This window comes from Trypanosoma theileri (assembly GCF_002087225.1).
Source record: "Trypanosoma theileri isolate Edinburgh chromosome Unknown TM35_Tth_42_V1, whole genome shotgun sequence".
Lineage (NCBI taxonomy): Eukaryota > Euglenozoa > Kinetoplastea > Trypanosomatida > Trypanosomatidae > Trypanosoma > Trypanosoma theileri.
In genome coordinates, this window is record NW_021639884.1 from 184,443 (window position 1) to 196,011 (window position 11,569).

Genomic DNA, 11,569 nt, shown 5'->3' on the forward strand with positions numbered 1-11,569 from the left:
AAAAAAAAAATCATAACCGCCATCACCACAAGAACAATACAACAACAAAAAAAACAAGAATAAAACACCATATATTAAATTTGTTCTCATTACTTCTAATACCACGAGTTAGTACCGTTCACATTTCTTTTTTAAGTCCAATCTCGGTTTCGTGGCTTAAGAGAAAAAAGTCAAGAGTTTTGCATATATCTTTAAAAGCAATCATAAACTAACTTCTTTGCTCTTACCTCTCTCCAGTTTTTTTTTTTATTTTTCTCTTATAGAAAGTACATTGACCGTTCTCAGTTTTTTGTTACTTTTGTGTTTTTTGACGGTGTTTTATTTTATTCCTTATTTGGAGTTGTGATTTGTAGTTGTAAGAATTGACTGCGTGCTGCGAGCCACACAACACACCTCTCTGTGTACTCGTAAACACATGAAATATTGGGAGTAAAATAAATGGAAGAGTTGGTGTGAAATATATGCGTGTGTGTATGTACGTATATATATATATATATATATGAATGTGTGTTTGCGTGTGTAAAAGATAGATAGAGTGTGGAACGCATAGAAAGTAAAGGAACAAACAAGAAAGAAAGGATTAAAAACAAACAAACATCACTACATAAAGAAAAAACAAAAAAAAAAAAAACACAACAGCAAAAAAAAGATAAAAGGGGAAGGGACGCACATCTCATGGGAGGCGATTATCATTCCACCGATTTTTCTTCACACACGCTTATACATACATATATACACACACAGATACAAACACAGACAAACATACCCTCTTTCTCACTCTATTACTCACGAACAAAGATAAAAAAAAAACAAAAAAAAACATATCTGCCCATATTCTAACAAAAATACGGACACATACACGCCCCGTATGATAAAAAAAAAAATTCTTGTACAACCCCTCTTTAGGCTTACAAATATTTATCTATTCCCTACTCGCTGACTCACTCAAAAACACAAAAATGAGCGACATCATTTACCTGATAATAATAAAAAAAAGAAAAACATGTACTAGGACATCCTAACCTTATAGACATAAATATATATATATATATATATATATATATAGTTTATTGTAGTCCGTACCGTTTCGCCCAGGAATAAGAAAAAAGGAAATAGAGAAATAAGGAAAAGCAAAAAAAAAGAGCTTTTTTTCCTCTTTGACAAAAAAAAAAAGAAGGAAAAATATAAAGAAAACGGTGCGTCAAGCCACGAAGGGGGGGGGGAAAAAAAACACAAAGACACATAGTTTGACACATATACAAAGTACAATTGATATAAAGAATAGAAATACATATATATGTGCCGATTTCTACATATATATATATCTAATCGAAAACAGGGGAAATAAAGAAAATAATCATACAAAGAAAAAAAAAAAAAACGCAAGCAACAAAACCAGTCAAGTGCCTCTCTATTCTTAAGGGTCGGAGGAAAAAAAAAAAGCATTTTCACTTCTTACTTTCTTGATTCACCTTCACACTTACTCTCTGCTACCCCCTTATATATTTCCATTTGGGCGTGGTATTCATGGATACACAAAAATATATATACAGAGGGAGAGAAAAATATAGTGTGTACCTGTTTTTTTTCTTCAACAATTATTCTTTTTCTTTCCTTTTTCCCAATTGCAGGGAAAAACAGGCGCTTTGTGAGGGAAGAAGAAGATCCAATGAAAATACAACGTGCACATGAAACCCCCACTGGCTCCCTTTTCGTCAATGTGATGAGAGGCCATGCAATAGCAAACGGCGAAGGGGCTTGAGATAGAGTGAGTGCACAAAATAATAATAATAATAATAATAATAATAATAATAATAATAATAATAATAATAATAATAAAAATAACATAATAGGAGTAAACGTATTAGCGAAGAAGTGAAGAGGTAGAGGGGTGTGTGGAAAAAGAGAGGGGAGAAATAATAAAAAAAAAAACAAAAACAAAGGAAAAAAAAGCTTTTTTTTTTTTTTATTTGTTATCCTTCCGTTTATCTTCTTCTATTTATTTACCTATTTTTATTTTATTATTCTTTTTTTCTTTTTCTTTCTTTTACTCTTCAATGGGCTTACGTGGGTTAAACTGAATGTGCACCTCTGCGGCGACATCCTCCATCACATCCAGCGCAAACTGCAGATCCTCGCGGGTGTGAGCGGCGGAGACGCAAAAGCGCACGCGTCCCTCCAGCAGCGGCGTGGCCGGATATCCGACAATCACAACAGCGAGTCCCCGCCGCATGCACTCCCTCGCCACCATCATTAACTTGCAGGGATGATACAACATCACGGGAACCACCGGAGAGGCATCGTTGCCAAGGACAGTGAATCCACGGGCAATGAGACCTTGTCGGAAGAAGCGGGAATTCTCTTTAAGTTGTTGAATGCGTTTACATCCCAAGTCTGTGCCATCAAGACCTTTAATTACATCCAAAGCAGAAAGGGCCTGTTGGGTGCATGGTGGGGCAAGTGTATCGCAGTGAAGGGAGATGGAGCTGTGTGTGCGAAGATAATCAATCACACTCTGATCACCAGATATGTAACCACCAATAGAACCAAAGCTTTTGGTGAAAGTACCCATGAGAATATCCACATCCTTTGTGTCAACACCACAGTGCTCTGTAACTCCACGTCCTGTACGGCCAATAGCGCCAATGGAGTGTGCTTCATCCACAAAGAGCAGTGCACCGTATTTCTTCTTAAGAGCTACAACACGTGCAAGATCGACAATTTCTCCTTCCATGCTGTATACACCTTCAACAATAATAACAATACGTGCCCATGGGATGTACTCATCTTCTTTTGTACTCCTTCCAAGAACAACAGCTTCACGTAGTAGTGTCTCTAGCTGCTCAAAGTTATCATGCTTAAAGACTTTTACTTTTGCACCAGATACACGCACACCATTTACCAGTGATGAGTGATTCAAACTATCTGATATAACAAGTGAGTCATTACCGAAGAGAGCTGGAAGTCCACGAAAATTTGTGCCAAATCCCATACCACACACAATAGCATCATCCTTGTTAAGGAACTCTGCAATACCACGCTCAAGCTCTGACAAAGGTCCATGTTGTCCGGCTTGCTGAGGGGCACTGCAGGAGGCAATACCATAGCGATCAAGAGAATCAATAACCTGATGTGTGATACTCTCAGTATCCTCAGCAAATCCAAGGTAGTTGTATGAAGAAAGATTCACACAAGGGATAATGTTACCTGTGAGAGGTAAGGTGAGGTTATTATCATGTGACACACGTTCCATAACTCCAATGACACGTGAAGGGCGGGAATCAATTGGATGGTTAAAACAGTCACGGAGACGACGGTAGAAATGACGCTGCCAAAGATCATCAAAGTCTTTCGTAAGTGGTGCGTAGTCTTCATTACCTTTGGCTTTAGAATACTTCTTACGGTACCATTCGCGAACCTGGGAGAATATGAAAAGGACGCCAAACGTCAGATATGTTGTCAACACAACCACCAGTGAAATACCCTTTGATTGCGGTTCTTCCTCTTGTTTCTGTTGTTGTTCCTTCTGCTGCTGTTTCTGGGATTGTGTAGATAAAGCACTGCTTTCCTTTTCACCTTCCTTAACCTTCTCCTGTAGTGAAATATACGGTGGCACAGGCTCCTTCTTATTGGAGGCCTCCACGGAAAACCCTAACAGTGCTTCACATTTAGTGGCGATTAATTCCGGGCTCCCACGTGAGTCCACAACATCTTCAGACGTAATATAAGTAGGCATGTTTAATACCCAATATATACAACAGAATTGATTTGTTGATAATATTCCTTTTTTTTTTTTTTTTGTACAGCCTTACTGTGCTATCTTTTTTTTTTTCTCCCTTTATTGTCCTATTTGTTGTGGTGGGTTTGAACCTAGGTGCACCTCAAGAGTGTCTATCCCGCAGACGTATCCTAATTGCTCTTTTTGTTCCCATTATTCATTCAATAATTGGGATAAAGGAAAAAAGCGCAAAAAATAGAGAGAAAAAAAAAGAAAAGAGCATCAATAATTTTATTTTATTATTTTCCAACAAAACACACACACACACAAAAAAAAAAAAAAACAAGCAAGAGCTACATAGTCAAACAACACCATAAGACATTAATCAAACACAGAGTAGAGTAAAAAAGGAGAGAGAGAGAGAAATAATATTAAAAAAAAAAAAAAATGAGCCAATGGGAAATAAATACTTTGAATGTCGTGTGAGAGAGCTACATGCACATATGCATGTGTGTTTGTAAGTGACTATTATCCTACACTCGAACGGTTCCGTGAAGCTGCTGCATGTGCAGCTGCTAATGCACTGAAATTTGTATCTGATTGCCACCAGGAATTCAAACGATCATACGACCATCGAATGAACATATCATCCACACAGCCACAGTAACCCTTTGGCCGACCTGAGTGACAATGACAGGGAATCGGTTCTACCTTTTTTTCCATTACCTCTTTCTCTTTAATATCCTTAACCTCCTTTTTTTCTTCTTCTTTTTCTTTCTCTTCTACCTCTTCTTGTTCTTGTTCTTTTTCTTCCTGTTTTTGCACCTCACTTGGTGGTAAAGTTGGACGAGGGTGTAGTGCGGGATTTGGCAACGTCACGTCCTCGTGTTCTGCAGGGGCATCCAGCAGTAAATTCACAAAGTTCCCAATACAACGTGGTGCGCCTTTAGACAAGAGCCATTGCACAACTTCCGCATCTTCAAGTGCCACAGCGGCGTGAAGTGGTGTACGACCCCAGCGATCATACACATGTACACTGCCGCCAAAGTGATGTAGCAGCGACATCACTTCCAATTTACCTGAAATAACAGAGATAAACATTGGACTGTATCCATGCTGCATCTGGTTTACGGTCACCTCGGGATCACTCATAAAACTCATGTTATTTGGGTTTGCCCCAAGTTCTAGGCAACGACGAGTGAGATCCATGTTGCCAGTCACAACACCCAACATAAGAAACGTTGCCCCACGGCAGGTTGCATCTTCTTTTTTGGTGCAAAGCTCCGGGCAGTGTTCTTCCAAAAACCTTCCAATGGACTTTACAGACTCCGCAATACTGTTCTGAATACTAGCCGCGTTTGTCCCACCACTGATACTCCCATTGCTGCTACTAGCCAACCTATTGAGATTTTCCTCAGCGGCCGTTGCGTCTGCTTCACTTAGCTTGATGTCACCCGTGCGAAGGCAACTAAACGTACTCCATGGAATGGGCGGTGAAGTACAGAACGACCGGAGTAAATGCGGATCTGCGCGATCCTCGTCTGTGATACCAAATACACTGTTATGTCCAATCCCACCGTGGGCGAGCTCGATGCTTCCCCATCTGTATGCTTTGCCATCTAAAGTTTCTTGCAGCTCATCTGCTGTCACCACCTTTTGGGACCGCGACATACACGGTTATGGCTACCTATATATATATATGTATATATATATATATTCCCTTATATTCCCCGTTTTTTTTTTTTTTACCTTTCTCTCTCCGTTTCTGTTTTTTTTTTTTTTTTGCCACTTGGTTTTTGTTCGCCTTCTAAAAGGTGATTTTCACGCAGATTCACTTCATGAAATATTACACATTTTTTTTTTTTTTACATTTAATATAATCGATAAATAAAATAAAGCCACAGGAATTAGAAAACAAAACGCTAATGGAAAACACCAGAAACCGCAACCATAATAATAATAATAGCAATATTATGAAGTGCAACTAACAATAAGAAATACAAGGTACAATTACAGCAACACGTCAACTATATGACAGAGTAAGATAATCGTATTTTGATCACATTCGAGCAGAGAGACATAAGGAGGTCTTTTTTATTTTTCTTCCCATGTGTAAAAGGGAAGTCAATACAAAAATAAAATAAAAACATCAATACACAACAAAAAGAAGAAGAAAAAAAAAAGAGGAAAACAAATCAACCACCTACAGACCAATACCATTTGTCGAAGTAGTAGTAGTAGTAGTAGTAGTCATACCAGGCGTAGTAGTGGCGCTAATAGAAGTTGTAGTAGCAGTGGCGGCAACATCACCGGTGGGCTGCTCTCCATTCTCCACAGCAGCAGTACTAGTCCCAACATTACCGTTACTCCCTCTCACATTCATATTTTCCGATCGACGTTGAATTTCATTCTTAAGTTCCCCATAGCGCGTGTACTCTCGAGTAAATGCGCGTCTGTCATTTTTAGTGGGTGCATGGCCATTCTGCTGTTCAAATTCACTTTCAAAATGATGCAAAATACGTTTCAGGTATCGTTTTTCTGTCGCGAGGTCCTCATTCGACATCTGACTCACTGGGGCACCTCGAGTTTGCGATGAAGAAGTTGATGAAGGTCGGACTCCATTAGCAGATGATGTCACTGTCGCAGGTGCTGTAAATCCTGCACTTCCCCCAGTCTCGTGCTGGTTAGCAGAGAAGGAATTCAATTGCAACCCCCCTGATGTCGCCTCTCCCCTGCGATCCCCTGTACTTCCATTGTACATTCCATGTAGAGGTTGTTGTGGTTGTTGTTGCTGTTGTTGTTCTCCTCCTCCTCTTCTTCCTTGTTGTTGTTGTTGTTGTGGGTGATATTGTTGCTCTTGTGATGCGTCGCGATCTGTAACGGGTTGCTCTGAGCTGCCGTTGCGTGGAGACTCCGTATCCCGTAGACGATTCTTTGCTGCCTTATATAGTTCATATACATGCCGCAATGCGGCCTTATCATGTGCAGTAACGGCAACGCCGTGCTCATCCCGGAAGGCGCGTTCCCACTCATGTATGCGTTGCTTCATTTCCTTCTTGAATGCTTGGCACTGACTATGTGTCATGTGTCCCGTAACAACGACCGTGGGATCGACATTATTGTTGTTGTTATTATTATTGACATTGTTGCTATTGCGGTTCTCCTTTGCCATCTCTAGTGCTGCTGCCTCGCCACGGTACGTTGCTGCAAGTTGTGCGGCGAGTGCATTACATGAAAGGGGCCGCGGACCGTAGGCGTTATCAATGCGCCCGCGTTGTTCCCGCTGCAGCGATCTCACAGAGTCAATAGTAGCACGGCTGTGGGCGCGGAAGTCTTCATCGATAACGTGGCTCTGTGTAAAGCTCAGTGCATCAACGGTCTGCGCTACCGACTGCAGCAGCAATGCGTTTGCGTCTGCCCGCATATCGTGTTAGTCTCGTTCTGTGTGTTTATGTCTAACAACAACACGGGGTGTATACAAGAGAGAAAGACTTGGTAGACACGTCGTACGTAATGTAACTACTAGCTCTATCAACGCACAGATAGAGATAGATAGTTAAATAAATAAATAAAAAGAGGGAAAGAAATAAATACGGTAATCTACTCACCTCTACGATATTATCGGTTTTCTTTCAAATCTCGCAAATATTCTAACACTTGCGTCCCAACAACGTCCTTCTCAGTTTCTTTTCCTATTTGTGGGTAAACAGTTATTTTGATTTTGTGAGCACTCCCTCCCTTGTTTTCGGTCTTCTATAAATATATATATATTTTTTATTTCTTTTATTTCTACAGCTATACGGTGAAGAATTTGTAAAATGCACACAAATTACAACCTTGATATGAATGGTGCGCAAATATACTTCTTACCTGTATTGCAAATGCGCTTTCTATCTACACGGCGCCGCAACCAGCAACCGTTTTACGAGCGAAAAACACACACAACAAGCCAGAGTAATGTTATATACACTTCCTCCTATACGGGCCCTACAAAGAAAACAATAATGATAAAAAAAAGAGGAAAAAGAAAGAAAGAAAAAAAAAACTGAAACCCCAAATCCATCTCCAACCCAAGAAAAAATAAAGAAAAATAGCAATCGACAATCCCAGAGTAGAAAAGATACTATTACACACAATGTCAACAAGAGTTATTTGTAGGTTTATTTATACACCTTGCGCATTGCACGCGACACACGATCAGACAGAAACAAACACTCACCTCAATTCTAAATGTGATACCTAAAGATCAAGTAAACCAACAACAACAACAACAACAACAACAACAACAACAACAACCAAAAAAAATAATCATAAATGCACTCCTCCTCACCTACGCATTTATCATCCCTTTTTTTTTCCTTTCTCCCTTTCCTCTCATTACACACCACCACAGAAATCAAACACAAACATACACAAAAACTTGTTTGTGTGTTTCTCTCTTCCCCTATATAGATATATGAAACGGAAAAAAAGGCAAGATAACTTCATTGTAGTCTTAACTGGGGGTCCATTTCCACTTCATACACCAATAACACACAACACATCATAAGCATCACGTAGTTTTAACATTACATACGCGCTGATTGAATGGTTGCTTCTGAGAGAGAGGCGAATGAAACGTTAGAGTGCGCCATACATTTCAATAGTGGTGATGGACGAAGATGTGAACCATGCCACTCTGCCAAGTCCTCCATTGTTTGCACCATAGCCCGAATACCCTTTGCGTCCGCCAAAGCCAATGCACCACCTGTGGTTTCGCGAAACCCGATGGCAGCAATTGTCAGCATGTTTGCATCTTGGGCACATTGAATACGTTCGGTAAGCAGCATCTCACAGCACTCATTTACAATAACTGCTAACAATATATCTGCTATCTCTGCATCGGTGAGACGACGTCGCAAATACTGTTCCTGCACCTCTGAGTTGGGTCCAATAGGGGTCCCATCCTTGCGGTAGGTGTAAAAACCCCCGCGACGTGCTTGTGCGCCTAGAAACCCATCTGTGCTCATGTACTGCAGTGTGTGTTGTGCGATGGCGGGAATGTTATCACGCAGCAGTGGGTTTCCTTCTACATTCATTGTGTTTGTCTCCTGCATCATGCGCAGAACGGCGTCGGTACCGCAACTGTCGATAAGACGGAACGGCCCCACGCGCATTCCGAGACGCCGACTGACCGCCACGCCGTCCACCCGCGCGATGCCGCCCGCCCCGCACCCGCTGGCGACACGACACGCAGCGGCGGCGACGGCAGCGACGAGGCGGTGGCCACACGACCCGCGACACGCGACGGCCGGCCGGTGCTCCGACCGCACAAACGCGGCGGCGGCGGCCGTCAATTGGCGACAGCGGTCGGCGGGCGGCGTCTCGCAGGGCCGAGCGAAAAGACGGAGTTCCTGCAGCGGTGCGAAGGGGCCGGCGGGTGACACGACCGCCCCGCACGGCAGAAGCGCCAACAGCGGCAGCGCCCCCGCCGCGGGGCCAACAAAAACAACAGAAACACCACGCAGCGCAGCACGGTGTTCCGACACAAGACGCGTCGTCGCCTCCAGACATCGACGGGAACAATCCAACAGAACCGTGACCGTACCTTTCCCGCTATCGCTGCTATTGTTGTTGTTGCTGTTGTTGTTGTTCTTGCAGTCACCGTCGTCACCGTCATTTACATCACTCGACGCCGATACCACCGCCTTCATTTTCTCAGACCACAGCGGCATCTCCTCACGGCGAAACGTCACAAGTGCACTCCCCGGGAAAGGCATAACCACACGACGCACCATCTTCTTTTCCAAGACGTGTACATTAGCGGCGTTGATAGCAGGAACTGAATACGTCATTTCGCTAAAAATTTTCTCAGAATGAGTCTGTCCCTCTTGTACCTTATTCTCATCATCAACTATCTTTCCCTGGGTGATGGCAGCCATACTATACCGCACCCACGTCTGCAACAGAGGATTTGGACCCGTCACTACCATCGATGTCTCAAAGCTACGTGTAAAGAATAGTTTGCGAAGTAGCAGTGTTTTATGCTCAGGTTTAGAGAAAAGCATGAGTAACTTGCGCTCCAACCACAGAAGGAGAGAAGGAGAGTTCCCTCTTGCTTCTATCGCACCTTCTCCGAAAGATGTGGTGATGGTGGGGGTGGTAGTAGTCAGTATAGACAAAACCTCTTGTACGCTATGAGCACACCTCACAAGTCCAGCATCAATTAAACTGTCCGTACGGTATTCATGCAGTCGTGGTACTAACTCGATAGCACGTTGAGAACCAAAACAATGACCAAGCTGCCTGACTACATGGGCACTGGGGAAATCTCCAAGTTGAAGAGAGGGAAATCCGAACGTCGTTTCACTAGGACCAAGCAAGAAACGGTGATGACAAGTTAAGAATAACTCTGCCCCGAAATCTCCAACAACGCCCACATATGCAACAGAAATAAAACACAAACGTTGTGGTGTACTTGCCAGACGTGTTAAGAGTCGTTCCTTTTCTCGAAGGAACTCCACTCGTTCAGCACACGAGAGTTCCAACGATCCCTGTTTTGCCTCAAAAAAGTTTAGGGTGGGAAGTGTAGTAAGCAAAACGTATGTAACGGAGTCGTCCATCTCGTGGTAACCTTCCTCAACAGCTGTAATAGCTTGATGCAAAGCTTTCACTACCGACATAATACACGTAGGCTGCTTCTGTAAAATAATTGTAGCTATTCGTTTCCCATCCTTTTTATCAAAAGACACCTTCACACATGGCTCTTGGTCATCGTTATTTGATTCCAAAGCTGTCCATGAAGCCAACGGTGGGAGTTCCACTGATGTTGTGGCTTCTTCAACATCTTCGCACGGGCTGCTTCTTTTACATGATGATGATGATGATGATAATATTTTTTCATCCTGTCGTTCAATAAATGAGGACACAATCTCTTCAAATCTTTTCTCAGATTTTTTATCTGAAAGTGCCTCTTCACTTTTTTTGTTAAATGGCTGTTTCATTTTTTCTTGATCCAAGTCACCTACACGTTCGCTAATAACATCTGGAATTTCATGACGATCAATCATTGCTTCCTCCTCCTGCGGTAATGGTTTCAGCGTACTCTTGTCAAGAGGGACTGAGGTTTCTCCAGAATTACCCGTAGAAACAACGTTCAACCGAATCTTTTCATCTCGGGATTGCACGACCTCAGGTGAGCGTACCAACGGCCGGGACGCACGAGCCCTTTCAATCTCCTCATCCAATGATAGGCCAATACTTTTTGGCCATGTAGCTTCCCCGATGTCGCGTTCTTCTGTCGGAGGCGCAATGGTAAAAAAGATTTCATCCTCTGCATCGTGCGACACACTAGAACCACCAACAATAGGAATACTAGCACTACTTTTCACAGCATGCTGCGGCACCTCGGGTGCACGTGAAGAAGGTGGGGAAACTTTTGGTGGCATAGGTGCAGAAGGTGGTGCAGGCGGGATAGGGGGCGGGGGAATTCGATTAGGAGATGGTGGTGGTGGTGGTGGCGTTTTTGCAGTTAACGGGCTCTTAGAAGGTATAGATGTACCCTGATGGGCAAATACTACTTTCATGTCACCAAGATCATCGATAACATCAGAAAGTGTTACTGTTCTGTCCTTCGCTGCTGAACTCGAAACATTCTTCTTGTTACCAAGTGCAACATTATCACCTCTAACACTTCTTCGACGTTCTTCACGATCTGTATGAGTTCTCTGCCGTTCACGATATATCATTCCTTCTCGTTTTCGATGAACCCCAGCACTTGTCAAACCACTGCCTTTAGTGGATGTAAATTTGGACTGTTCACCCATTGCCGCCTTTGGTGGTTCCGGTGCAACAGGTGCTGCCTTTGGTGGT

At 42.7% G+C, this 11,569-nt stretch overlaps 4 protein-coding genes across 4 annotated transcripts; all 4 read right to left on the reverse strand.

Moving 5' to 3' along the window:
- Positions 1–2,047: 2,047 nt before the first annotated feature.
- Positions 2,048–3,736, reverse strand: TM35_000421590 (serine palmitoyltransferase; the record flags this gene model as incomplete). The annotated part of the gene is made up of 1 exon (XM_029029970.1): positions 2,048–3,736. One exon carries the CDS (start codon positions 3,734–3,736, stop codon positions 2,048–2,050), a length of 1,689 nt encoding a protein of 562 aa, XP_028878767.1.
- Positions 3,737–4,246: 510 nt separating this feature from the next.
- Positions 4,247–5,389, reverse strand: TM35_000421600 (uncharacterized protein; the record flags this gene model as incomplete). The annotated part of the gene is made up of 1 exon (XM_029029971.1): positions 4,247–5,389. The coding sequence occupies one exon, from the start codon at positions 5,387–5,389 to the stop codon at positions 4,247–4,249; it is 1,143 nt and encodes a 380-aa protein (XP_028878768.1).
- A 532-nt stretch (positions 5,390–5,921) lies between these two features.
- Positions 5,922–7,142, reverse strand: TM35_000421610 (uncharacterized protein; the record flags this gene model as incomplete). Its single annotated transcript, XM_029029972.1, has 1 exon — positions 5,922–7,142. The coding sequence occupies one exon, from the start codon at positions 7,140–7,142 to the stop codon at positions 5,922–5,924; it is 1,221 nt and encodes a 406-aa protein (XP_028878769.1).
- A 1,144-nt stretch (positions 7,143–8,286) lies between these two features.
- TM35_000421620 (3-hydroxyacyl-CoA dehydrogenase) lies at positions 8,287–11,523 on the reverse strand (the record flags this gene model as incomplete). Its single annotated transcript, XM_029029973.1, has 1 exon — positions 8,287–11,523. The coding sequence occupies one exon, from the start codon at positions 11,521–11,523 to the stop codon at positions 8,287–8,289; it is 3,237 nt and encodes a 1,078-aa protein (XP_028878770.1).
- Positions 11,524–11,569: the final 46 nt, after the last annotated feature.